This window comes from Equus asinus, chromosome 2, assembly GCF_041296235.1.
Source record: "Equus asinus isolate D_3611 breed Donkey chromosome 2, EquAss-T2T_v2, whole genome shotgun sequence".
NCBI lineage: Eukaryota > Metazoa > Chordata > Mammalia > Perissodactyla > Equidae > Equus > Equus asinus.
In genome coordinates this window covers 111,922,337-111,949,021 of record NC_091791.1, presented here as the reverse complement: position 1 = coordinate 111,949,021, position 26,685 = coordinate 111,922,337, and the positions used below count along the sequence as shown (strand labels likewise).

General features: G+C 49.8%; 1 protein-coding gene across 5 annotated transcripts in view; it reads left to right on the top strand.

Moving 5' to 3' along the window:
- Positions 1–18,046, top strand: part of ADAMTS17 (ADAM metallopeptidase with thrombospondin type 1 motif 17) — a 339,534-nt gene extending 321,488 nt beyond the window's left edge. For 4 of the 5 annotated variants that reach the window (XM_070496410.1, XM_044762847.2, XM_070496403.1 and 1 more), the window contains 2 exons: positions 13,660–13,837; positions 15,058–18,046. In XM_070496410.1, the coding sequence (XP_070352511.1) occupies positions 13,660–13,837; positions 15,058–15,227 (348 nt within the window). In that variant the 3' untranslated portion in view covers positions 15,228–18,046. Of the gene's footprint in view, positions 1–134; positions 13,838–15,057 lie in introns of those variants that run through there. The other variant, XM_070496412.1, reaches the window with a different exon arrangement.
- The last annotated feature ends 8,639 nt before the right edge of the window (positions 18,047–26,685 follow it).

Below are 26,685 nucleotides of genomic sequence, written 5' to 3'. Positions count from 1 at the left end.
GTTGCAGACTGGTGGCCTGAGGGCCACTAGTTTTTGTGTGGCCCGCACAATATCTTAGACATTTTGGAATTAGTTGCTAATGTTTAGAAACGGGAAGATTTCACCTGAAAATTTGGATTTTGGCTTCTCTACAGAAATCTGTCAACATGGCAACGTGGCAACATGGCCTGCGTCCTCACATGGCCACTGTGACTGAGGCCAAGGGGGCTGGCGCCTCTTCCCAGGCCATGGTTCTCCAGCTCTCCAGGCTCCTCACAGCCACTTGGCACTTTAACCTACCCACCTGACCCAGGCAGGAAATTTGGTTTCTGCCTCTGCTTTATGGAAGGAGGAGTGGTTTGTCCTTTGGGAAGCAAAACTTGTCGGAATCTGGTCCTTACAGAAATGCAACCACCCACCCCCCAACCCCACCCTACCCCAGCAGTCAGAATACAAATTCCTCCAAACCCTCGAAGTACATAAAAGCGAAATTTCTCAGGTTCCAGTTTGCTGGCTGTGCTAAAATGCAGCATCTGGATAACACTGATTTCCAAGATCAAAAACACCTCCTTCCTATTTACTCCCTGATCAAAACATCTGACCAAAGCAATAGTACCCAGGCCAACAATCCAGTTGCTCCAAAAAATAAACACGTGAATGTAACAAAGCTTATTTGGGGGCTGCCAGGATGAATTTTACATTGGAGGAGAGATTTCACTTCAAGGCTCTTGCAGAAGAAATATGCCATTAGAACCTGGAGTCTTGTGATAGAGACATTAAGCGGTGGACTCCCTCTGACTCACCACTTAATGTGTCTCAACCTCTCTGGCCCTCGGTCTCCTTCTCTCTGAAACGGGAATTATTAACATCGACCCTGCTAGTTCTCAGAGGTCTCAGAGCTTCCAAGGTACCAGTCTGTGTGACTAAACACTTAGATAGCTACGCCCGCCTGGGGTCCCTCACCCAGTGTCCACAGTGTTGCAAGGCACAGTGCCCGGGACTAACCTGTTCTGTCTGATCTAATTTCCTCTTCTCAGTTGGGCTGCCCACCCTTTTATAGAACCATGTCGAGAAATATTGTCTTCTATCCCAGCAGGTCCAGACACAGCTTAAGAAAGGCTACCAGTGTGTCCCAAAGCCCAGGGGAATGTAGGCGAGCTCTCAACAGTTTAGGTTCTGATCAATAAGAAAACATTTGTGAATGTTCTGTGTCAGAATTGTCTAAAGACTTGGTGGTTCCTTTGTACCTGAGAGGTCACAGAGTGCCGAGGTCTTGGAGGGGGAAACTACCTAACACAGTGACAGGCAGAATAACATTGTCTGGACTCGAGATGTGCAGGAGTGGGTTGGAATAAAGCTGTCATTATAGTCCAGGAACTGACAGGATCCTAGTAGTCATACCCTAAATGTCGCCTGGACTATTGAAGGGCGATCCCGCAGTCACTGGTGTCCCTGGGCAGGAAGCAGAGGTGAGGAGTGGACAGTTTGGGCCTGGCCTGCGTGCACCTGACAGGGTCCGGGGGGGTTACCTGGTGTCATTTCCTCTTTGCAGTGTAACCCTGCACCTGGTGCCACCAGTCCCCTCCAGCCAGGGACATTATCCCTGTGTTACAAAAGAGGGAGTAGAGACTCAGAGGTTAAGGAGTTGCCCACACCCCTCTGGCAGAGTCCAAGCTCCTGAACCCCAATTCAGAGCTCAGTACACATGTGGACACAGACCAAGAAGGGCTCCGGAGGCCCCTGGTAGTGCCTCTGAGCCACAGGGTGCCCTGCGGATCCTGAGGGTGCCGTGCAGACCGTTGTTGATGGCAGGGCCTGGCTTTCTCCAGTCTAACCACTCTGATTTTGAGGACCAGGAGGACATTTTTGTTTTCTTACCTCCTATGAACTTCCCAGTACTGGGAGCAGCGAAACACCAAAGGCTGGATGTGAACAGTACCTGAGAAGCTCAGTGCTGTGCTGCCCAAGATCCAGCAGCTCATGCATCATGTGGCTTGGCACCTGAGCCTTCCCTCCTTCATTGTTCACGGGCCTTCCTGGGCTGAGGACACTGTCTGATAAACCATACACGCGGCGCACCGGGCGTGCCATCCAGACGAGACAGGGCCTTCTGCTGGTCTTCCTCTTTTCACTAACTAGGCCATGGTGAATACACCTTCCAGCTTTCAGAAAAGTAAGGCATTGGGAGGCCACGGTGCCTGCTTTTTGCCACAGTCAGCTTGATGGGTTATCCCTGGCGGTAAGAACAAGAAAGATCAACAGAATGTGAAGATCTCGGCCTCTGTCCAGGGCTAACATCCATTGGCATCTGATTGGTGTGCACTGAGCTGTTGGGGACAGCACTCAGCATGGGTGGAAGCCAGCTACCCCTCCCTAGCTGGCACCAGCTCTGGCCAGAGCCAGGGCCCAGGCCAGGCTTGTTCTACCAAGCAGAGAGCGACTGGGTGCTGAACTGGAAGTCCATGTGTGTGCATGGTTATACTGGGAGCAAGTGCTGGTGGGGGAGGTGGGCTGCACAGACTCAACTGAGAGACCCCACCCCCACCCCAGCACTCCACCTCACCGCCACTCCCTTCCGCCTCTGCCATCACTGGGGTGGGCTGGTATGCACACTCCGGTACAATTACAGAAATCTGCCCATTGCTTTGCCCTGTGCCTTCTCTGGAGAGGTGGAAAGAATACAGTTTCCTGTGGGGGTCCCTGTCCTCGCTCCCTTGGGTCACCAGAGCAGTGTAAGTGGATTCCATGCAATAGGTCTTCCCCTGACATTTCCGCCTGTTCAGACTGGATTTGCTTTACAATTTGCGTGTTGTCTTTGCGGTCCAGCTTTCAGATGGTGCCCTTCTTGCACACTTGGGGTCAGTGCACTTTTATACCCATCACCATGAATCTCCTATAAGCAGTCTCCAGACCTCCCACTTGCCAGGCTTTGAAGGCAGCAAGCAAGTTGCCCAGAAGGAAACTGGATAGAAGTCTGAACACCGTCAAAGTATCAGTGAATCTGGAAGCTTTGACATCTTCCATCCAAGCAATCCGTCACTTGGCCCCAAGGTGTTGTTGAGAAAGATAAGCCTGTCTCCAGGGAGATGATGGATGGGCCAGTCCAAAGACGTGCCACAGGTGCTGTCCTGCCCTCCCTGAAGCGGGAAGGACCAGTGGCCCCTCAGGAAGGGGCTGGCACCCGTCCCTTCCCGTAGCTGGGTGAGGGTGCCTGAGAATAGTGCGTCAAGTTTTGGTGAGGCAGGGCAGGCCTGGGGGGAATTTGGAATTGCCTCTCCCTCCCCCAGCCCTAGCAAATGGCCAAACCCTAAGAGAGTCCATATGAGGGACAGACTTCACATTTCCATCCCTGCCCAGGGCATTATTACTGCTCTGCTATGTTTGAAACATGACCTGCAGCTGCCTGTCTTCCCAGGATATTAGCTGTTCCCAGGTTTGTGCAAATCCTTGTTTTTGTCCACTAATGCTGAGTCCACGTATTCAGCCTGGGAGAAGGGAGAGGTCATTTAAAATGGGGGAGGAAGAAATTGAACTTCTTTCTGGAATAGCATGACTTTTGATCAGAAGTTGAGATGCTTTAGTTTCAAGCCCAGAGGCATTAATCACCACTGAGTGATGGGGTGTTTCTAATTAGAAACAAATTATTCTGGAGGGATTTTAATAGATGGTGTTCTTAAAGAAAACTGTTGGCTCTCAGTGTTAAGAGCATAGCCTTCTCTTTTACTAAAAAGATCAAAGTGGTCTTTGACTCCCTGGTGCCAGACATCCCGCAGAAGGGAGCTGGTCTGACTTACAAGGCGTCAGTCACCCCCAGGTATGCCCCTCCACACCCAAGCCCCTGTCCTCTTTCCCTCTGTAATGTGGAGACAACAGCACCTCCCAGAGGCCTTAGGAGATCAGATGAAGCAATAAGCATGCAAACACCTGTGAGCCACAGACCTAGGAGGGCGTCAGGGAGAGCCTCTCACTCGAACATTGCTGCAGTGGGGTATCCCCCAGATGGCTGTTAGAGGTCTTCCTGTGTTCTGGGCAGGGGGATGAGGGCTCAGGTTCTGTGGCCTTAGCAATGAACAGACCTTATGTCATGAGACGGGTTAGTTAGTTATAGAAAGCTTTTCAGACCCAGCACCACTTCCCAAGCCTGTACTTTCTTTGATGGGAACTGATCCCCCAACCCTGCAAGGCCGGCCGGCCGGCCTGCCTGCCCAGCTGGGGCCCCCGCTTGCTGTGGGCTTGTGGTGAAGTCAGTGTGATTCAACCAACACTTCCTGAGCTCCTGTGCTGTGCCAGACCTGTGCTGGGCACTAGGGGTACAAAAGTGGGCAATGACCCAGCCTAGATATGGACAGGGCACCAACCATAGTAGGCCACACCAAGTCCCCCTGGGCGGGTGTGAACACAGTGCTGTGGGACCCAGGAAGCCCCTGCCTTGGGAAGCCACAGATGGGGGTGCTGGCGGCAGGTGATGCTACTTCTGTTGGGACAGTCACAATGGCCCCTGGCATTCACCAATGCTTTAGCATTTACAAAGCACTTTCACTCACATTATCTCATTTGATTCTCACAGCCACCTATCCCCATTTTACAGATGAGGAAACTGAGGCTCAGAGTGGTGATGTGGCTGTTTTTCCAAGCTCACACAACTAGAAAATGGCAGGGCTTGGAGTCTAGTCCCTGCCTTCTGGCTCCCAATCCACTTTTCTTTCAAGTGCACCATAACATCAGAGGCTTAGTTTTCTAATTTGAAACAGGAAGAAGTTGAACTATAAGATGCCTTCAGTCCTAACCATCACGGGCCTGTGCTTGTTATAAAATCAAGCGTGTACCCACTCGCTCTCCAGCCTGCCTACTCTCCCCCATCACCTGTCAAAACCTGCTTCCCTAGGGCTTTGTATCAATCATTTACACTTTAGTGTAAATCTGTTGTCTCTGTGGGAGATCTTGAATGTTAAGTTTCCCCTTATTTGTGAAATAAAAAGTGGAGTCCTTAATAAAAGAAACTTGAGCATCAAAGAGCAAACATGGGAGGCACTGGGGACAGCAGGGCTCTTTTCTGAGATGTGTGAAACATAGCATGCAGGCAGCCAGCATTCTGCATGAAGATAGTTATAAGCAAATCCTCCATTTGATGATGTTACTCTTGCTAGTGTGAGCAGCCAGTGAAAGGAGGGTCATCCAAACTCAATCTCTGGGCAGGGGCAGGAGGGAGAGGGGGCAGATACTCTCTTGTGTGGAACACTTCGTGTGGGTGACGAGAGCCTGTGACTGGGTCAGAGGATTACAAAGAGAAGTCCAGGACCCGTACCTGCTCAGTTTAGAGAAATGAGTTTGCTGTAGAGCCATGGAGTCCCCGGAAATTGGCAGGAGAGGCGCCTGTGTGGATGTGAGCTGAACAGCCGAAAGGCCACTGCCTTTGCCCCTCTGCTCCCCTGCTGCCCCTCCATTCACCCCGTGTTCTTCATCAAAACAGCTGCCTTTGCGTGGAGTGAGAGATGAGAGAGTGGGGATGCTGGGGCATCCGGGCCTCCCCTCACCCTACTCCAGGTTCTAACCGCTGGACCTGACCATTGAATCAGAGAAACTGTCATCTCTAAGGAACACTTTTGTTTCATCACATGCCATGTCAGTGACCTCGGAGCAGGGCCCGTGGTCAGAACGACACAGGTCCATGTCCCTGCTCTGCTGTGGCCTCGTCTCATCTTGAACCAGCATCATCCTCTGTCAGATGGGTCTAAGGGTACCTGCCCCATAGGGCTGACTGCAGCAAGAATGACATCCGCATAAAGCACTTAGCCCCAGGCCTGGCACGTGGGAAATGCCCAGTAGGTGCACTTATCAGTTCACCGTCATCGACCATCACAGCCACAGGTCTCTGATCTCTCAGCAAAATCTCATTTCTTAAATGGGTCTGTAAAAGATTTATGTCTTAGAAGAACAGTTCTTTGAACATGGTCCAGGCCCGTGCATGCCCTGCCCTGGAACCCATGCATGGTGACAGCATGGCTCAGGGGCAGGAGACATTTCTGCAGCATTTGCTGGGCACCTAGGCCATGCTGCTCTGGGAGGGTGGGGGGTCTTTGAAACAGTTGCTGATGGGAGAGCTGAGTTACCAAACTGATAACAGCTTCTGCCCGAGGTGAGGCAGTGAGGGCGGCCCCAGCAGGCTCCTCTGTGCTCCGTGCTCCAGGCTCCAGTCTCGCCAGCCAGAATCAAGAGTTCCTGGGATAGCCAGCCCCTGCAGGTCATCAGGGGTCAGCTCGGCCTTCTGCTTCCCTAGCTATGATGTCCCAACCAGAATCTGTAGTTCAGCAGGCTGCGAATTCAGAGAGATAGGGGGAAACCCAAAGCTAAGGCTGAAGGCAGGAGGAAAAAGCAGATTGAAAGGGAGTATGAGTTGAAGGGGGTGTGTGTGTGTGTGTGTGTGTGTGTGTCTGTCTGTCTGTCTGTCTGTCTGTCTGTCTGTCTGTGTGTGTCTGTGTGTGTGTGTGTGTGTGTGTGTCTGTGTCTAAAAAGGCTTTTCCAATTTCAAGGCTGGAGCAAAGACAGTGGGGATTTTCATTATTGTTTAAACCTGCTATTTCAGGTTTCAACAGCTTCCGAGGTTTGCAGTGCTCATGCCAAGTCTGGGGGGAAATCTGTCAAAAATGCTTTTGAAGAGCTTTTGACATTTCACCAGCCAAGTGCCTTTCAGACACAAAGAGAAAATGGAATTGCTCTCAGGGTATTTTCTCCCCCTGCCCTGCTCTCTTATTTGCTATCCGGACCTGCCCCAGGCAGGCTGACCCCTCAGAGAATGGCTCGGTGAGGACGTGGGGCGGTCACCCTGTGTGCAAAGGGTTCATCCTCACATCGTCTCACCCTAACCCCGTCTCCTGCTCCCGGAGCCTGTGGAGGGAGCCCCTGCCTGTGCCCCAGTCTGGAGGAACCAGAGCTCATGCGTGTATTAAACATTCCTACAGCGTTTTCCTCTTCCTGAGATTTTTACAACCTCCTTTAGCTAATTCTCAAAACATCCCTTTGGGATCTGGTGTTATTTATAGCCATGATTTTACAGCTGGGAGAAGCAGGGGAAGGGGGTCCTCGTCGTGGTGGAGCCTGTCATCAGGGTCGGGCCTCTGTGTGGTGACAGAGACCTGGTTCCTCCCTGCTGGGGGATGGTGTGACCATGGAGGAGTGTGGGCCTCAGGGCGGGCAGGCCCGGCAGAGAGGCCAGGGCTGTGTCACTTGGGAAGAGTTACGTGGATGCTCTGAGCCTCACATTCTGCCTTTCTGAAAGGCGTGGCTGTGCCCTGCAGACGCCATGCATGCCTTTGGCTCACCTACTGTGTTCCAAGCACTGCCCTGGCTGTTAGCATCAGGATTAACGAGGACTAATGAGGAGAAACGAGCCCAGCCTCCAGGCCATGGTGGGCATGCGGAAGTTGGGCACTGCTGCTGTTATCGTTATTTTATTATTATTAATCCAAAGAAGTCAAGCCAGCAATGCTTGCCCCATGTCTTGCTGTCCCCTGGGTCTGAGGAACAGAGGTCTGCCCACTTTTGCAGGAAACTGTCTACCTAGAGGGATCTTTCTTTTTCACAGTCACTTCACAGTTTGCGTCACAAGCCTGTGAGTAAACCCAAATCAGATATTTCTCTCTCTCCTTTGTTGCCATGAACGTTTTGCTCTCTGTGCACTGAGACTTTTTATTTCATTATTGCTTTTCCAGGAAACTTCCACCCCAAGTGTCTTAGACTCCCCCTCCGAGTGGGAAGGCCCGTGGGGTGGTGGCTGATCACCAGGCCCTGTTAGTGACGCTCAGCTGCAGGCACTTGCTGGGAGGGGGCATGAGGGGCTGCCCTTACTTCAGCTCGTCTGGCAAGGAGCTTTTCTGGTGGATTTATTGCTGCTCGCTTTGTCTCCATTTCCCGAGGCTCCAGGAGCCACATTAAATCTTAATGTAATGAGCGACTTGAAAAAAATACCCAGCAGTGAAAGAGTGCTTCAAACAAGACCAGATATGTTTTGTATAGATCTGTTTGCTTGGATTTTAAAAGCCTGAGAAATGGCTTCGCAGCGATGCTTGGGGCTAATTCGATGCTATCAGGATTCACTGTGGTCTCCTGGCTGTTTGTTTAAAGCGGAGGCTGAGGGGAGGGATGGAATTGGTTGTCTGTGCCCCTGTTGTCCTTCCTGTGGGAGCTCAGGTTACAGGGGATGCCGTTCAAAAGCACCCTTCAGACCTGTCTGGAATTTCGTTTGTCTTCAGGGCCAAATCAGCCTCTAATTGTGCTCCAGAGGTTGTCTGGCTGAGCTGCCAGATGATTGCCGGGAGCCAGGCCAAGGTGGACGTCCACACCTGCCTGTGGAGGCCTGGCGTCGGGGCATGGCGGCCCGGGGAGAGCTAAGCACATAGGCCAGGTGACTCAGCACCGTCCCAGGCTCCAGGGACTCCCTGGTCAGCTCTCTCTGCTCCTGGCCCTGGCATGCTGTTGTTAATAATAATAGCAGTGCTCATTGAGGGCCCACTCCTTCCCAGACTCCCTGCTAGGCACCTGCTCCAAGCTGTCTCTAATCATGGAAATCATTCTGCAAGGAGGGTTTTATTATCCCCAAGCCACAAATAAAGAAACTGAGGCTCAGATAGGTTAAGTAACTTACCTGAGGTCACATAGCTAGTAAGTGGGGCATGCAGCATGCTAATAGGCCCATCCTGCCCGCACCGCTGGGTCCCTGGTGAAACTCTGGTCAAACAGGGTGCAGTCATGTGTGGATTTTAGGCCAGGAGCATGCTAGGCACCACCTCAACTCAAAATGCAGCAGGCGTGGAAGGTGGCAGCCACACCAAAGGGTCATTGGCAGAATTCTCCACTTTTATCTTTAATTAAGTAGGTAATTCTATTTTATTATAGAAAGAGAAAAATTAGTCCCACACACCAGATGATAGCACGGTAAATGGTTTTAATGGTTGATCTTCCGAACTCTCATACAGTCCACACACACAGGCATTGAACACAAATGGGATGGTTTCTCTACATGCCGCTCGGTCTTCTCACCTAACACACTGAGAGGCAGCCTCTGTGGCGCTGGCTCAGACACAGTTCCCACATGGATAAGCAAACACCCCAGTGTTCTCCAGAGTTCTTCCAAGTGAGCACAAGCCATTCATAGCCCAGAGCTGCGTGAACAGCAGCCCCTAGGACTCCAGCTAAAATTTAACAAAACCTAAACTGAGTCAGATCTCTCTGAGAGCCAGAGTCTGCATGATCTCAAAGTGTCCCCAAGGTGGCTGAGGGTCAGTCCCCAGCCTCTTGCCTGGCCCAGCCCTGTCTCTTGGAGGTGCCGGAGAGTCGTGAGAACAGACACGAGTCTGTGGGAGAAGTTTGGAGTTACCCTCATGGAGGATCTCACGGAGCAGGTCTTGTCCAGAATGGAGAGTTAAAAACCAGTGACCCAAGCTAGGAAAGATAAGGAAGAAATGGTGGAGCTGGGAGATGACCTGGTTTTTTGATTCCTGGCCCCCCCATAGAAGCTCCCTCCAGTACAACCTCTAATTCATATGGGAAGGTGGATCAGTAGGTGGGAGGGGGCAGCTGGGGATCCTGTCCCTCCTCTGCCACTCACTAACTCTGTGACCCTAGGTAAGGTACTGACTGCCCCCAAGCTCAGTGGCCAACATCCGCCTCTTAGGATTGTTGGGGAATGGTCCACGCTGTTGTGGAACCTCATGAGTGAGCCTACAGGACAAGCGAACATGCCTCCTGCACATGGCTTGGGGTGTCATGAATGCTGTCCTTTCCCCCCACCCACCTGGACCCCAGAGCATGTCAAGCAAGACTAAGAACTTTCAGAGGGGAGATTAGTCCTCAAGGTCACCCCGATTGCCTGAGGTTTACAATGGTCATTGATCACTTCCGAGCAGAGACCTTGTCAATTTTGCACTTGGTTTTAATAGACACCCCCCCCCCCCCAGGATTGAGCCCTTTCCCTGACTTCACATACGTAATAACAACACCTGCAAAAGACGTTGGAACGCTTCCTGGCATTCCTGGCCAGGAAGTAACTCAGCCAGGCTCACTGCCCGGCCCGCATGGCCTGGGTACCTTGCGGTCAAGGGATGCCATGAGAGCAAGACGGCCATAGTCACGGTGCCTTCTCTGTTAACCTGTGCAGTTTTGGGGGGACCCAGAAACCCCACAACTGCCTGCCCCACCCTGGAGGCCCCCCATGTCCAAGAAGGACTATGAGCATACCTCACTCTCCCTGCTGGACGTGTCTCCTGTAGCAGGTGGTGCCAGAGCCAAGGGTCCAAGTCAAGATCTGAAGAGAAAAGGCTACTGGTGTTGCCTGTACATCAGCGCCAGGTCCGTCTCTTCCCCGGTGGGCCTCGTTAATGCAAACAGTCATGGAAATAAGGCCCTGAGTGCGCAGTAAGCCCATTTTCCCAAGGAGCAGGGATTTTTTTTTAATTTTATGACCAATTTAGATATAAAAGTCTTTCATGGTGTAGGTGGACGAGTCAGATGCCTACTTAAAATATGTAACTTATTCATGTAGTTATTCATTCATATTTAAAGTTATCCATTATGTTTTTCTTAAAAGATTGGCACCTGAGCTAACAACTGTTGCCAATCTTTTTTTTTTTTTCCTCCCCTTCTTCTTCTCCACAAAGCCCCCCAGTACATAGTTGTAGATTCTAGCTGTAGATCCTTCTAGTTGTGCTATGTGGGACGCGGCCTCAGCGTGGCCTGAGGAGTCATGCCTTGTCCATGCCCAGGATCTGAACCAGTGAAACCTTGGGCTACCGAAGTGGAGCACGTGATCTTAACCACTAGGCCACAGGGCCAGCCCTCCATGATGTTTTAATTTAGAAATGTTGCTATTTTCTCTCTCTAGCATATTTTAAAGTTGAACTTGATGAAACTACTGCTTCTGGAGGGTCAAAAATAGTTGAATATAAGCAATTTTGTGAGGTGCAACCTAATATCTGCAATGTCTGTCTTCATCATCACTCGCTCCGCTCTCTGAGTCACCTGTTCCGTTTGCCAGAGCGCCTGGTCTCCGCCATCTGGGTTCACTGAGATGCCACCTTTTTTGACTCTTTCTGTGCCGCTCATTGGACATCCTCCCGAGCCGTGGCCTACCTTTGCTCCGCGCTGGCCTGACTCTGCATTGGAATGACTGCTCTGCATCCACAGGACTTTGCCCTGCCTGGCCGTCTGGGCTTTTCCTTCATTCACACTGTTGGGGTGGACTCCCAGGCTCCTGGGATAACCACTTACCAGATTACTTTTTAAGTGATCTTTAAACATTTCTCATACCATCCTCGCTCGTTTGTGATTTTGAAGTCCTGCCTCCAGGAGAAGAGAGTTAAATTTCTCTGCCTCTTTGTTTTTAAACCCTGGGTGATCTTGCTACAAAATAATTGAGGGCACCCCTTACCCTGACCTGAACTGTGAGAAGTTTTTTATTCCTTAAAGATAAGGCAACTCAGTCTTTTCCAAGAATAATTTTGCATGAAAGCCTTCACCCCCTTATATTCAAGCACACTGTCACCTGTGAGTAAACTCTGCAGTCAGCGGGTCGCTAGATGTCGTTCTTGCTAATTACACATATTTGCACATAAGTACCCACCCACTTCATCATAAGAAAGCTCTTCACACTCCACACAGGACCCTGGGAAGCCGTTCAGGGTAAGTCAGGTTCTCAGCTCCGGCTGCCCATGCAGTCACCTGGAGAGCTTTAAAAACACTGGTGCCCCGTGCCCCCTGCAGAGACACTGGTTGACTGCTCTGGGACAGAAGGATTTTAAAAAGCTCGCCAGGTAATTCCATGCAGCAGATCCCAACCAGCAGCCAAATCCCTTCAAGATGCCCTCCAGGCAGAAATCACGTTGCTGTGGCACCTGTCCCATGTTCAAGGCCTCCCGTTGGTGGGAACCTCCTCATGTGACCTCATCCCTCCACTTCAGCACCCCTCAGACTTCTGTGTGCTTCCATGCCAACTCCTGAGGCCTGGAGTAGAGCCCAGAAATATGCATTTGTAATGCACAATGAATTCTCAAGGCTGCAAGCAGCTCTTGATGGGTTTTTCCAGAAGATGGGATGTGGAGCAAGGCACAAAGCTGAGGCCCTGGGGCCAGGCTTGCCTACTGGAGAAAGAGCCCATTCTGGTGTGGGAGTGCCAGAGCCCACAGTGGGACCACCTGTGGTTTTCCCACCTCTTTTGTGATAGGCCCACGGGGGAGGAAATGGGGAGGCATATGATCCAGATGGCATCTGGCATCCTCGCCATGTGTGGCGTTCAGAGGAAGACCCCACTCCCATCTCTCCACCTCGAGGTGCTGGTATTAACTCCAGCTGGGCTACTGCACCTGTGGCCTTTGCTTTATTAAAGTTTTGCAGAGTGCTCTCAGAACCCTGTAAATCACGGGTTGTGTGGGTGCTGGGGGACGCTAGATGGAGAGAGTACAAACGTGGACCTAGCTCTCTGGCTGGGAAGAGACCAACTTAACGGAGAGACAATTCCAGGGGCTCCCGGGAGAGTGAGTAAGGGCCAAGATGCTCAGAGTGCAGGATCAGGGTGGAGGAGCTGGATACCTGGCAGGCTCCCTGTGAAACACTTTTAAAAGTGTGCGAAGAGGAACAGGAAGAGAAACAGGAGAACAGAATCGCATGGGAAAATCTTGCCAAGTCCACTCATTGGGTTGGGATGGTCTGTTGAACTACATTGGCCTGGTTTTAGCAAACCGAGGTCTACAAGTGCTAGAGATGCCAGCAACTAGGGATTTGGTGTCTAAATTAAAACTGTTAGCCACAATATTAGTCCATGACTCTCTTATGCAAGAAAGGTTGAACTTCTTCATTTTCTCTAACTTTACTTAATTCTGACCTCCAACCCTCAGGCTCATGGGGAATCCAACGCCAGTCGTTACTGGGCTCCTCTCCACACCCAGGGCTGGGCAAAGGCCCTGGAGCTTCATGCCACACACAGTGCTGGGGAGAGCCCCATGGTCATCAGGTCCAGTCCCTCCTGGGTACCAACGAATTTCACAAAGCCCAGCTCTCTGCTTGGAACGGGGGTGAGAGGGGTGGGAGGTGAAATTCAACCAGCATAAATGAGTATTTCAGCAGTTGTCTTGTGGCTCAGTCAGCTCAAGCTGCTGTAACAAAATACTGCTGACTGGGAGGCTGCAATAACAGACATTTATTTCTCACAGTTCTGCGGAGGCTGAGAAGTCCAAGATCAAGGTGCTGGCCAATTGGTTCTTGGTGAAGGACCACTTCCTGGCTTGTAGACAGCTGCCTTCTCATTGTGTCCTCACATGATGAAAAGGGAGAGCTCTGTTCTCTCTTCCTCTTCTTATAAGGACACTAATCTTGTCATGGAGGCCCCAGGCTCATGACCTCGTTTAAACCTGATCACCTCCCAAAGGACCCACCTCCGAATACCATCCCAGTGGGGGTTAGGGCTTCACCAGGTAAATGTCAAGGGCACACAAACATGCCGTTCATAATATCTTGAAACAGTCTTCCATCAGGCAGCTGGTAGGCAGCCAGCCCTCTTGTCCTACAATTATTTCAAGCACCTGAGAATGACATGCAGGGGCCAGGCCAAGGGCTGACTGTGTTGTGAAGCCATCACCACAGGTCCCCAGCCCGGCTCAGGCCCCCAGCTCAGGCTGTTCCTGTCTCTGGCAGTGCTCATCGACCTGTGGGAAGGGCCTGCAGTCTCGTGTGGTACAGTGCATGCACAAGGTCACTGGGCGCCATGGCAACGAGTGCCCTGCCCTCTCGAAGCCAGCAGCCTACAGACAGTGCCACCAAGAAGTCTGCAATGACAAGATCAACGTGAACACCATCACCTCCCCTCGCCTTGGTGAGTGCCTCTGCTGGCCCCCGGCCTCTGGGGGATGCTGCCTCCCCCGGCCAGCGAGTCCCCACTGGCAGTGGGAGTCCTATACACCAGAAAGCCCCCTCCTCAGGCCTTATTTGAGGTCTGGAGAGACTGACATTTGTCAGTTCTGTAGAAGATCAGAGGTTTCAGAGATGGGATTCCATTCCTTGTCATGAAAAAGACATTTGTTAACTAGAGTCTCAGACATTTGAGCGTCCCACTAGGCCCTCTGCCCGCAAATGGGGAGCAGGGGAGAATGTTCCTCAAACGTTTTAGGACTCCCATGCATGAAGGGGGCAAAGGGAGGTGCTTCCTTCTGGAAATGAAGGATGAAACCTTGGTGCTGTATGCATGGGACGTTCTTAAGCTAACGCTGGAGAAGAAGGCAGAGGTTTTTATAGGCTGGAGTCTTTCCTTCGGCAGGGAGCTTTCGTGTGAGCACTTTAGCCGTGAGCGCTCCAAACCTGGCCCTTTACCAGGCCATGGTCTAGGCCGGCAGTGGCACAAGAAGAAGAACGTTTAACACTCATCGGATAATTCCTTTGATCAGAGTTTCTGCTTTTCCAAATAGAAATCCCTAGGGAATCTTTTCCCACCCAAAGCCCCTTTCCCCAATGCTAGAATGCCACCAGAATGAAGGGGTTTCTAAGTTGCTTCCTTGGGGGTCTTTGAGCTTGCAGAGGTGTACCCCAGGCTTTTGCATGCACGAGCCTGCTTGGTATCCTCCAGAGACCTCCCTCAGGCAGCATCTGCTGTCCCCACAACCAAGACCCTGAAGGAGATTTGGGCCACTTGCTTGTGCCATGACCTTGTGCTTTTGTGGACCCTTTCATGCCCACTGCCCTATGCCGTTCTGTTTTATAAATGCCAGCAGTGATGATGTCCTCCGTCATTAAATAATGGTAAGTGCCACTTAGCTCAGAAGCAGGTTGGGCAGCACCCTTACCCTGAGGAGGCAGGCAGACTACTACACTCTGCCAAGTGGTCAGGTTGGACATGAGTGTGTCTGCTATAGGAGAAAGCAGCCTCCAGAGTGGCCTTGGCAGGGTGTATAATGTCCTCAATCTGTGCAAGGCTCCAGTGTACACATGGGTAAAGGCAGCCCCAGAATGTGTCATATCACAAGCCATTTCCGTGCATGCATCATGATGCCCACATGCCATCCATAACCCCTGGGCTTTCTTTCTCCACTGTCCCCTTAGCTGCTCTGACCTACAAATGCACACGGGACCAGTGGACAGTATATTGCCGGGTCATCCGGGAAAAGAACCTCTGCCAGGACATGCGGTGGTACCAGCGCTGCTGCCAGACGTGCAGGGACTTCTATGCAAACAAGATGCGCCAGCCGCTGCCACCACCGCCAAGCTCATGACACACGGCCCAGCGGTCCCGCAATGCTCTGACACGAGGTCTGAGTCCTGACGACATGGCTAGTTGAAAGCCCACCCACCGGAGAGCACACCAGTCCTGCGGCCGGGACCCCACAGCACACCGCCGCTCACCCACAGGCTGTTCTGAGAATCCAATCGCTAGAACTTGAGAGTGGACTTGGCATTTGCCGTTAGTGCTTTTATACTTAATATATTATTAACAGCCACTGGATGGCTTTCTACAGTATGGAAAAGATAGGCATGAGTCACAAAGTATTTGTAATTTCTAAGGTTCCATGTACCTCAAAGGGAACACCTCTGACAGACAATTGTCAAAAGAGAGACGTCATTGAATGCCTCTGTCGTGGCTTTCTTTTGACCTTTGAATTCCGAGTGCTTGATGTACCACGGGGGGAATATCCAAAAAATGAGACATGTTAAAACAGGCTTTATTCTGAAAGCCAGCAACACCCTGGACGGAAGGACAGATGTCAGGGAGCCTCTGCTATTGGTTTCTCCAGAGAGGGCCGGGTGGCCAGAGCCCTTCTTGAACCACGAGAATCGGTACTTTGCCTCTCCGAGAACGTGTTCTCTAGATCCCAGGCCTGGCCTTGGAAATCTTGTCCCTGAGAGTTTGAATCTGTGTAAGCCAACAAGGACACCAGGGGCACATAGTGCTACACACCACCCACGTGGGGCAGAATATTCTGGAAGGGTTTGGGTTTGGGGAGGCATCTAATTTTCAGATCTCTGCTGTCCACCACATAGGGAAACAGAAGAGCCTTTGTCCAAAGTGCTGTGAAATGGGACACATGCTAATTTGGGCTACGGGATTGCTTCCTGGCATAAAGGTAAGCTCAAGACAGCTTTGTCAGGGGCGTGTGGGGCTCCCATTCTGCCTTCTGGGAGCCTCCTCTACTCTAGCCTATACTGCATAAAGCTTTGCACCTTGGAGATGGCTTCCCATTGACCTTGGCCATCTATCTGAAGTTGATTCTTTTTAGAACCTCTGAGGACTCAAGCTCAGGCCTGGCTGCTTTGCCCTGGCACAGGGTGGATTTCCTCCAGGGGCCACGCAGCCTGCTGTGCCAGGATCAGTGGAGGAGTGCCGCCTAGGCCAGGATCACTGCATGCTCACCAAGCCTTCCCATAGCCCAGACCCTGCATTACTCATTACTGTCATGCTCTCATAATTGACCTGTCTTCTTACTGGGACAGGAATGACACTCTTTCCCTCCTACAGTCCCCTCAACCCTGAAAACAGAGCTGTGCCCTCTCCGGAGCCCGGGGAGATGACAAGAGTGGCCTCTTTGAGAGCACGGAAGATAGTAGGACCCTGCCTCCCGCGGGAGTTGGGAGGAAGGGACCCTAGATGCCAGGAGGTCTGTTTTGCTGACCAACTTGGTGGGCGTTTGATGGGTGCTTATGTTCAAGGACTTTACCATGAGAAACCCACCTTCTCCCTTATTTCAGAGGGAATCTCATTTAGGCTAATCTCCACGGGATCATCTCCGAGTGCTCCTTGTTTATTGGTGCTGTGTTTATGTATCTGTGTTTTTGATGTCACAACTTTAGGATCAGCTTAAATCAGAAAGAAAAAAAATTCTCTGCCATCTCAAGCCTGTCTTATGGGCTGTGTCTTGGTTTTCGATTTTTACTACCCCAGGGGCAGAGAAGTGGTCGGATGGCAGGGAATTTACTCGTTTCCACTTGAATCAGTGAGAAGTGTTGAGAAACTTCCTTAGGTGCTCTGTGGAAAGAGCCAAGAGAATGCCATGACGGAGTGGCCCACCTTGCAGTGTAACCCAGCGGTTGCTCCAGGGCCTGTGCAAAATGCTGTCCTCCCCCGCTCAGGCTTGGCTGCCAGCAGACTCCCCAAAGCCCTGTTTGCACAAAACTCTCAAATTCTTGGGGAGCTAGGGCTCAGTTTTCTCCTCACCCCAAGTGGGCTGTACTTCGCTGAAGATCAGCAGAAAGCTGTCAGCCTCTGGGGCTGAGGAGCAGAGTGGAGACAGCCAGCTGAGGAAGCCAGGGAAGGCTTGCCTGCTGTTCCTCATGGGCCCATGGGCCCACCCTGGCTGGGCAAGCACGGGCATGTGCCCACAGGTGAGCACTTTCCCTGGTACCTCTGAATGTCCCCCTTGGCCACCTTGACTATCAACTGGACGCCCTGGCAAGGGCCTCACACCCTCAGAATGCAAGTAATTGATTCCGTTATTATTCCACACCCGTTGGTTCCCCAAAGTCCGTGTTTTTCTGAGCTCTTTTGGCTCATGCTGGCACTGTTACTCTGAAACTCACCAGCCCGCCTTCTGTTTATGACACAAGCAATGATTGATTTCCGTGAAGCCATCATGGCAGTCTTGCTCCACTTTGTCCAGAAGACATTGAAATCCTGTGATTACAACAGTGACGCTTCTTTGTTGTTAACCATAGCCTGTACTGTCACTCAAGTACTGTACCTTTTCGGTTGCACAAATTACTAACTACAGAGTCTTACGACCTTATGGTGCTATTTTCATTGGTGCAAATGAAACCTTCTCAGTTGACCATGGCTTGATATAATCAGAACACAGGGAAAGATCCTCAATGGCAATAACATCATTGCTTTGTTCTCTTTTCTTCATTTCAGAGTCAAATGTATATATTTTCCATTAGTAAACTTACATTACGTACTGTACCCATGGTATTTTTGTTTTACTTTTTGGTGCTGGTTTTGAAAGACAAAAAAAGAACAGAAGACAAACATTGGACACTACTGTAAATGAAAAATTAATCATTTCATTGGAAGCGAGTTGAATATGTTTAATAAAATGTTTTTCCATAACAATTTTAAGCTGTCTGTGAAGTAAAAGACAAAAACCAGTCCTCGAGGACTGACAGAAGGAGGCTGTGTCCTTTCCTTCTGCCTGGTCACAGAGCTTGCCTGGACTTGGCTGCCGTGAGCTGCAGCCTGCCGACCACAGCTGTGGACGGTGTCAGAGGTCTCTGGTAAATGCAGTTCTGGCGGGTGGCTGTGTCTCCCCAAGTGAGTGCTAACAAATCATTCAGTACTGGGCCTCATCCCTGTGTAGTTGCAAAACCCTGGGTGGGGACATGACGGTCTAACAGCTGTGCTGTGAGTCTGGGTGTCTGAAGCAAGCAGCAGCCACCTTGCTGGCAGAACCACGTATGCTCCGTGGGGGTACAGTGACCCCTGCTGCAGGGGGCCCCTCAGACAGAGCTCAGGCCCCTTTTATGCCAGAATGGGCACCTGCTGCCTACAACCTGGGCTCTCCAACTTTTAGCCCCCACCCCAACCCCGCTGACGGTCCAAACAGCTTCCCTCCTCCTGGAGGTGTGAGCCAGAGTCCTGGCCCTGCCGACCTCCCAGCCTGGGGACATCAAGGGCACCACACTGTCATAACTGGGACCACTGCGGCCATTTGGACCCCATCTGGGCCTGACATGCAGCAGAGATGTCACAATTCCTGCTCCTGGGGAGGGTTCCATCTCCTCCTGGCATCAAAGAGAAAGAGCTCCCCACCCAAGAACTTATAGCACCTAACTCCGTTAGACAGAGTGCCTCCTTTTAATATTGGAGCAGCACCCAGAAATTTCACGAAATACAGCTCATTTGTTTAATAGACAATGAACTGCCCCTAGCGCCCTGGTTGCCGGGAAACCTGTAGCTTGTCTTAGTTCTCAAGGACAATCAGCCACCCACCTCAGGGACCTGTTAGGACCTTCTCCTTTCTCTGAGAGTTCTGATCTCTCTGGTGGGTTAACTTGTAAAAGCCCTGATGTTATGTAATTTCTTTATGAGCTGCTTGGATTCCCGGGTGGCCCTCAGCAATTCCAGTTTGTCAGATGAAATTGATAAGCTCTCAATCAGCAAGTGTCGAGCAGGATTCTAATAGGAACCAAGCACTTTCTGGAACCTCCGAGAACACAAAAGAACCAAAGACCTGCTCAGGAGCCCCCAGGCCCACCAGGCAGACAAGCCTGGAGTCCTGGACAACAGAGAATGAGAGCCACAGAAATTCTGAGAAGGGAAAGGTCAGGACTTCCATTGTGGGATTGTTGATTGATCTTCTAGACACAGGCTAGAAGGGTTGGGGCTGGAACCCTTTATATGGGTGCTCTCCCTCTACAAACGGTCTTGGCAAAAGCCCTCACCTTTCTGCTTCTAGATGCAAACCTAGCCCTATCTGTGTCCTCCTCTGATGACGTGGAAGACCAGCCCTCACACGTTTGGTTAATCCCCCGTCAGTTCTCTGCAGGCTGCCTCCACCTCCTGACTTTCAACTCTCCAGACCACTCCACTGGCTTTTGCCCCCTATACCACAATAACATTGTTCTTGACGGGTAACCAGTGACCTTCAGGGTATCAAATTGCATAGACATTTTGCTGCCCTGTTCTCCAGCTCTCAGCAGCCTGCTCCTTTGGGACATCTTCTTCTCCAGCTTCTGGAGTGAGCTCTCCTTTCTCCTCCTCCTCCTTTCTAGCTCCCCTTTCTCTGCCAGCTCTCTGGGTGATAGAGTGCCCCAGGGCTCAGCCCTCCATCCCCTTTCCTCTCTCTACTTCCTCCCTAGGTCATGTCACCTAGACCCAAGACTTTTAAGACCACGTACATTCTGCTATCTTTCAAATTAACCTCTTGGGCCCTGACCTCTCTCTTGACCTCCATATTCATATATGACCTCTCCATGTGTGTAGTCAATCCCACAGGAAGCTCTGGGACTGGGATGGCTCTTCACAGTTGTCCCAAATCTGAGATTCGATGGGGACAGCTCACCTCTGCTTCATGTGGCATCAGTTGGGGGGGCTCGAAGGACAAGTAGAGGCTGGGATTATCAGAAGGCTCACACCCTTGCGTATTTGGCAGCCTGTGCCAGCCGTAAGAACCTCAGCTAGGACTGTCGGCCAGAACCCCTACAAGAGGCCTCTCCAAGGGGCTGCTTGGCAACCCTGAAGGATGATGGCAGAGTTTCAGTGTCAGACACTCTAAGAAAAAGATGAGGACACTCATGAGAGCTGTGTCACCTCATGTGACAAATCAAAACTTACACGGCATCACTTCTACCATCCTCTGATAGTTGAGGCCGTCACAAAGGCAGTTCAAGGGGAGGGGACAGAGTTCGCCTCTTGCTTAGGGAGTGGCAAGGCTTTAGAAGAGCAGGTGAGATGGGAAATGTTGTGGCCATTTGGGGGAAGATTCATACACCCCCATATGCAAAGTACACGCATGCCCCTCCCACCCCACCCCACCCCCAAAGTGTCATCCTATGTCAGCATCATGTTCAGGCTCAAAGTCCAGGACTGTGTCATCTAAGTCAGGTGCAGGTGCAGACGGGTGTCCTCCCACGTGGTTCTGCGGGGACAGCTACTTGAACAATTTCAATCAGCAGACCAGTGAACTCAAAAGAGAGATTATCTCCTCCAAACCGCCAACCCCTGAGAGAAAACGGTGTGACGGGCATAGCAGACCCCTGGAGACTCTCCCTGTTTAAAAAGGAGGGATGAGGAGGCACACCACAGTCACTGTCCTTAGCAGTTCTGAAGTCCAGCCTGGCACATGTGGCCGATTCCATTAGGCTCAGCCCTACTGCCTGGAATGATCGTCCCTGGGCTGTCTCCAGAACCCAAAGAGGTTTGCTGCTCGTTCTAATTCATTCTTAATGGAGGGGAGAGCAAGATGTAATCAAGTGTCCTTTCCTTTGGAGAGGATGTCCTGACATACCCCAGACCACTGGACTCCTAAAAACTTCACTGATATGACATGTCCTTGAATCTTCCTGGGCTTTATCTCCCACCTGCTAGAGTACAGGTATCATATGAAGACCTCCAATTTCCTTGCCTCTTCTTGCTCATCTGATCTGATTAACTTGATGCCATGGATACCGTGGATCAGAGTGGAGTCTGTGAAGGGTCTGCACAGGCCAGGCCCTTCTGAGTTCTATTATAAGAGAATGGGAGAGTTAACATAGCCCTGGGGAAGTCTGTAAGTAAATGGGTACTATTGACTGTCACACATAAATATGAACTGCTCTGGTCTTCCTTTCTTACAGGGGTGGAAAAGGATACATTCTCCAGCTCGATAGTCATATATCTTGCATCTGAACCTTGTTAATCTGCTCTAGCAAAGATACCACATCTGGCACAGCAGTTTTGGGGGCTAACTCTTGGTTAACATTGCGGTAGTCCACTGTCATGTGACAGGACCCAATCTAAATTTTGTAGCAGGCAGACTGATGAGTTACATGGGAATGTGATGGGGACAACCGGTCCTGCATTCTTTAGATCTTGAAGCAGGACACTAAAAGATGCCATTCTCACAGGGTTACAGTAGTGCTGTTGACTTGTTGTCTTGCCTGGGGAGAGGGAGGCTGTTTCACAGGCTTCCACTTGGCCTTCTCTGCTACAGTAGTTCTTTATCCCATTGGCCAAGGATGAAGTTCACCTATTCCAAGTGTACGTTCAGGGAAGGGAGAAATGATCACTGGGTGACCTCAAGGACCCAGTGGGCCATAGTGAGGTCCCATAGTGGGACGTCAAGGGCTCACTATGAACCGTACCTATGGGGACTGTATTTATTATCTGAACCCCATCCCCTTTCACTCTAAAAGGGAGACCATGATAACACACTGAGTCCCCTTTAGCAATGTCAACTTGGATCCTGTGTGAAGCAGGTAATTGACTAATAATTAAATTAATCATCCTCAGCATTTTTACTGTCTTTCTCCAATGCATCAACAACAGTCAGCAACAGCCACTGAATTTCTTTGCCTCGTAATTTCTGTTTCCCCATATCTCTCAAATGGCTGAGGTATTGCACTACCAGTGAAAGTGTCAACCCTTGTCCTGTACAGATGCCAGGGGCATGGGGCCCTTGTATCTAACTGGCAGGATGATGCAGCTCTAAAATCCTATTTTAGGGTCTGCTTCCTAGAACCACTCCTGGCACCAACTGCCTTAGTGTGAGTTCTGGGTCTCTGATAAGGAGATTTGTGGGCAGAAGGTTCACTGGGAGGTGCCCTCGGGAACACTGTGACGGAGTGAGAGAAGCAGGGTTGGGTACAGGGAGATATGGAACTCGATGCAGTCTTGACATGCTCAGCTGATCCCATACGGAGTTTTGGAGCTGGAATAACCCTTCAAAGTCGTTCCAGATTGAGGCAAGGGGCAGACCTTTATATATCATTGGCTGCGAGCTGCCCCAGGGAAGGAGTGTAATCTTGAGAGTCAGCTGCTTTCTGCCGAGGGTGAGGCCTGGGGGGACAGACTCAGCTGTGATTCAGCCAACGCTGCTGGCAGCTGGGGGGATGAGGGCCTTGGTCTTGAAGGGGGTGGGGGGAGCACACCATGCAGCCACTGCATGCCTCACACTTAGATTTTGCAACATTAAATCCCCAATTTCCTCCCTCTTATACATTCTTTCCTTCTGGAGGCTTCCCCATCTCAGTAAATGACACTACTGTCCACTAATGTTGACATCGAAACCTCAAAGTCATCCTTGTTTCCTCAGTTTCTCTTTCCATCCCCAGTCTAATGCAGCCATAATAACCATTGTTTCTGCCTCCAAATTATGTCTCTAATCTGTCTGCTTCTTTCTACCTCTCTGCCACCACTGTGCGCCAACTCACAGACCTCTCCCTGGGACCCTGCAAAAGCTTCCCCACCATCTCCCTGCCTCCTCTCTGGCTCCTTCCAATACATTCTCCACACCCTAGTCAGAGTAATATTTCAAAAACATAAATCACCCCATTCCCCCACTTAAAACCCTTCAACAGCTTCTCACCCTGGAGTTTTCTCGTCTCACGGCCCCTTGTGACCCTGCCCCTGCTGTCCTCATCTCCCACCCCTGTCCTTCTCACACATACGTCAGCCACACAGTCTCCTTTCTGTCCCATGATCCTCCACTCTCTTCCCCGCTGTTGGGCCTTCGCAGGTTTTGTTCCCACCACCCCCGGTTCTTCCCATGGCTGATTACCTACATCTTTCATGTTGCAGCTGAAATGATGTTCGTCAGACAGACGTTCCCTGAACACCCTATCTAAAGTGGCTCCCCAGGCACGGTGGCCATCTTCCTTCCCTCCTCAGTATGGGCCCATAACCTATCATTACTTTGTTAACGTTTTTACTCGTGTATTATCTGTTTTCCCATCTGGAAAGTCAGTTCCACCAGGGCAGAAAACATGTCCCTCGTGTGTATCGCCAGATCCCTGGTGCCCAGCATATGCATGTACTGAGTGAATACGCCTACCCTTTCCTAGTTACAACTTATATTGTTTAGATTATTTTCAGATAAGTTCAGGCTTGTGCCAGAAGATGTTTATACTGGATAATAAAAGTGCACTCTAAATTCAGTGATTTTTTTGCATATATCTTAAATGATACAAATATTTGGACAACTAGCTGTAAGTCAATGAAAACAAGATGTTTGCAGTTTTTCAAATTCTCCCCCTTGTCAACCCTCCCTTGCCAACAGAGACAGGTGTTTCCAGGTGGTTGCCATGGTGATCTAGAAGCTGTCTCTCTTCTTTTCATTTTATCTTTGGAGCAGGAGGGTGGTGGACTCAGGAGGCAGAGAACAACGTCCACGGTTTGGTGAGGATCTTTGTAAAACTTGATGTGGTGCCACCATCTGGTGTTTCTGGAATAAAAGTTCTAACCACATGCCTCATGGAGTTGTCAGGACAAGTCCGCATGCCTGGCTGCGATCCAGGGCAACATGGGTGCTCGCTGTGGGATTTTCTTGGCCAGGGAGCATTCTCGTTAGTCCCACACACACTATGAACTTGTCATCCCTTTGGCTTTGTAGCCCTCCTCAGAAAACCATCATATTTCAGACCCCAAGCAGTTTCAACATTTCAGGAGATGTTATTCAAAAATGGCCAAGGAATTAGAAGGCGCTCCTCCTGGAATTTCTTAGGAGAACACTGGGATTTCCCTTGGAAAAGACTAGATACTCAAGTCTAGGGGAATCCATCCCACTGTAGGAAAAATGTAAATAACCCAGTGAATCAAAGGATCCCTTGGTAGATAGAGCCCAGGCCAGCCAAAGCAAAACTCCTTTCCAGCAGAGCGATGATAAGGATCCGCACACTCCCAGGGCTGCCTGGGGATCGGCCCAGTGACTGATAGTTCCGTACAGTCCAACACACAGACGTTATGCACACAACGTGGAGGTCAGCTTAAATGAGACTCAGGGAAAATGAGCGTCCCTGCAGTTTCCAACAGGCTCCTTCCTATTTCTTCTGTTTTCTCTCTCTCTCTTTCTCTCTCTCTCTCGCTCTCTCGCTCTCTCTCTCTCTGTCCAAAATTCTCCCTTCATGCTTTCCATCGTGCTGTCTCACTTTCTGTCTTCTTCTTGTGTCAATATTTATTCTCTTCCTCCCTCCCCATATCCAACTCTCCTTCCCTTTTCCCTCCCTTTCCACTTTCTGCATTTTTCCTCTCTCTTCAATTTCAGATGATTATCCATTTCTGACTTTGGCCCTATTGTGGATGTAGAAACTTCCATAGAGGGCCCACTCATAGGTCCCCAGGGAATGGCGAACTCCTCTAGGGGCTGAGTTTCCACTGAGTCTTTAGATTACTAAGACCCTTTAAAAATTCACTCTCAAACCATTCACCCAGGATCCTTGCAAACTAACTGTTCTTTAGAAGTTTTAGAGGTCTCTGGGTGCCCAGTTCTAGCTTAATTCTATGTGTGCCAATCATATGTTCAACAATCCTTTGGCTAAAGATGTATCTCCAGCAATTGGCTTTCTTGCCCCTGAGGTTAGTTTTAATATGCCAGTTGATAGTTATAAAACAGCAATTCTGGAAGTTCTGCCCAAGGATTGCTATGTATTAAGACATCATTAAAATAGTATATTGCAGAGTCAACATACGATTATAATTGTTGACCTATCAAATACTGAAAGATTTTGAAACTTTAGTGGAAGCCAAATGCCGTTTTATTAAGTTGGGATACAATAAGGGGAAGAAAGAATGTTGCAAATGTTGCAACAGGGTTGATTTGATGTGTTAATGGTTTTTACCAATGTTATTTTTTTACCAAATAAGTATATAATAGATCCACGTATCTTACATTATAATATATTTTGTTTTTATTCTATATATACCTAATAGACATACACACACATATACAATGCATGCATGCGAAGTGTGACCACAGGGTTAATTTCCGACCGTCTATGGTGGCTTATGTAATGGTCCTAGAGCAATTTCAGCAGGATCCCTGCATCCCCTAGAGTAATGGCCACATCACTCACTTAGGACAGAGGCTCCTAAGGCAGCTGCAACACCCATCTGAATGTATAAGTTACGGTCTATAAAATTTATTTCTATCATGATTCATATATTAAATAACCATTTTACAATGTAAGTCAATAAACTTTTATTGAGCAGTGTGGCAGATGTAGGGTACCGGGAAATATGAGTGATGCACAGTTCCCTGTCCTCAGAGAATCATAACAATATGTTGTTGTACCCTTCTCTTGGCAAATAGTGGCTCTGCCCAAATGTGGAAAAATATTTAAGTCAGTTCAAAACTAATAGGGCTGTTGGCTCTGCATTCAGGATAAACAAACCTCTGCCCAAGGAGAAATCAGATCCGCTGTCTTTCAGATGGGTCTAACCCAGCAAAGCCAAGTTCTCAAAGTTTGAGTGCCTCCCTCATAAGCACCCTCGAATGAAATCTGTGCCTCTTAACATTGCATTCATCACAAATGTCACTTTGTAATGACATCACCAGTGCTTTCCAAGTGTATTGACGGGTCAAACCACATGGAAAGGTCCTGTGTGGTTTTCTCTGTCCAGACCAAGCCACCTAGCCTGGTGAATGGACATGTCTATCAGCACACGGCCAGTTGCAGACATAAGCTGGACTCTTACACGGCTATATTAGGATATTGAAAGAGATTAAATCAAGGAATAATATACATTTTAAAGGAACAGGAAATCATGAAACAATATCAAGTAAATAGGAAAAAGAGCCAACATGAAAACTCAGAATTGACAAGCAGTCATTAAAATGAAAAACTCAAAACACTGAACAAACTCTAGAGATAAAGGAATCAAACAGAGGACTTAAGAGTTAGAAGGTAGGATTAAAGAATTTTACTCAAAAGGCAGTAAAGAGAAATAAAGGAATTATTTTTTGAAATGAAAGTGCAGTTAAGAAAGAATGATGATGGTTTGAAAGGTATCAACTTTTGTCTAACAGGAGCTCCAGAGATGAGAAGAGAGGAGATGGCAGAGGTGCCGTGTGTGAAGAGATAATGGCTGGGGATGTCCACGAATGGAAGAAAAACATGAGTCCTTATATCACAAGGCACTGCAAATAGTGAACAGAATAAATAAAAATAAATTCACACCTCACACATTGTAGTGAAACTGCAGAAATCAAGGATGAAGAGGAAAAAGAGGGTGCAGGGAGGGCAAAAGGAGTGAAGGGGCACATATGGGTG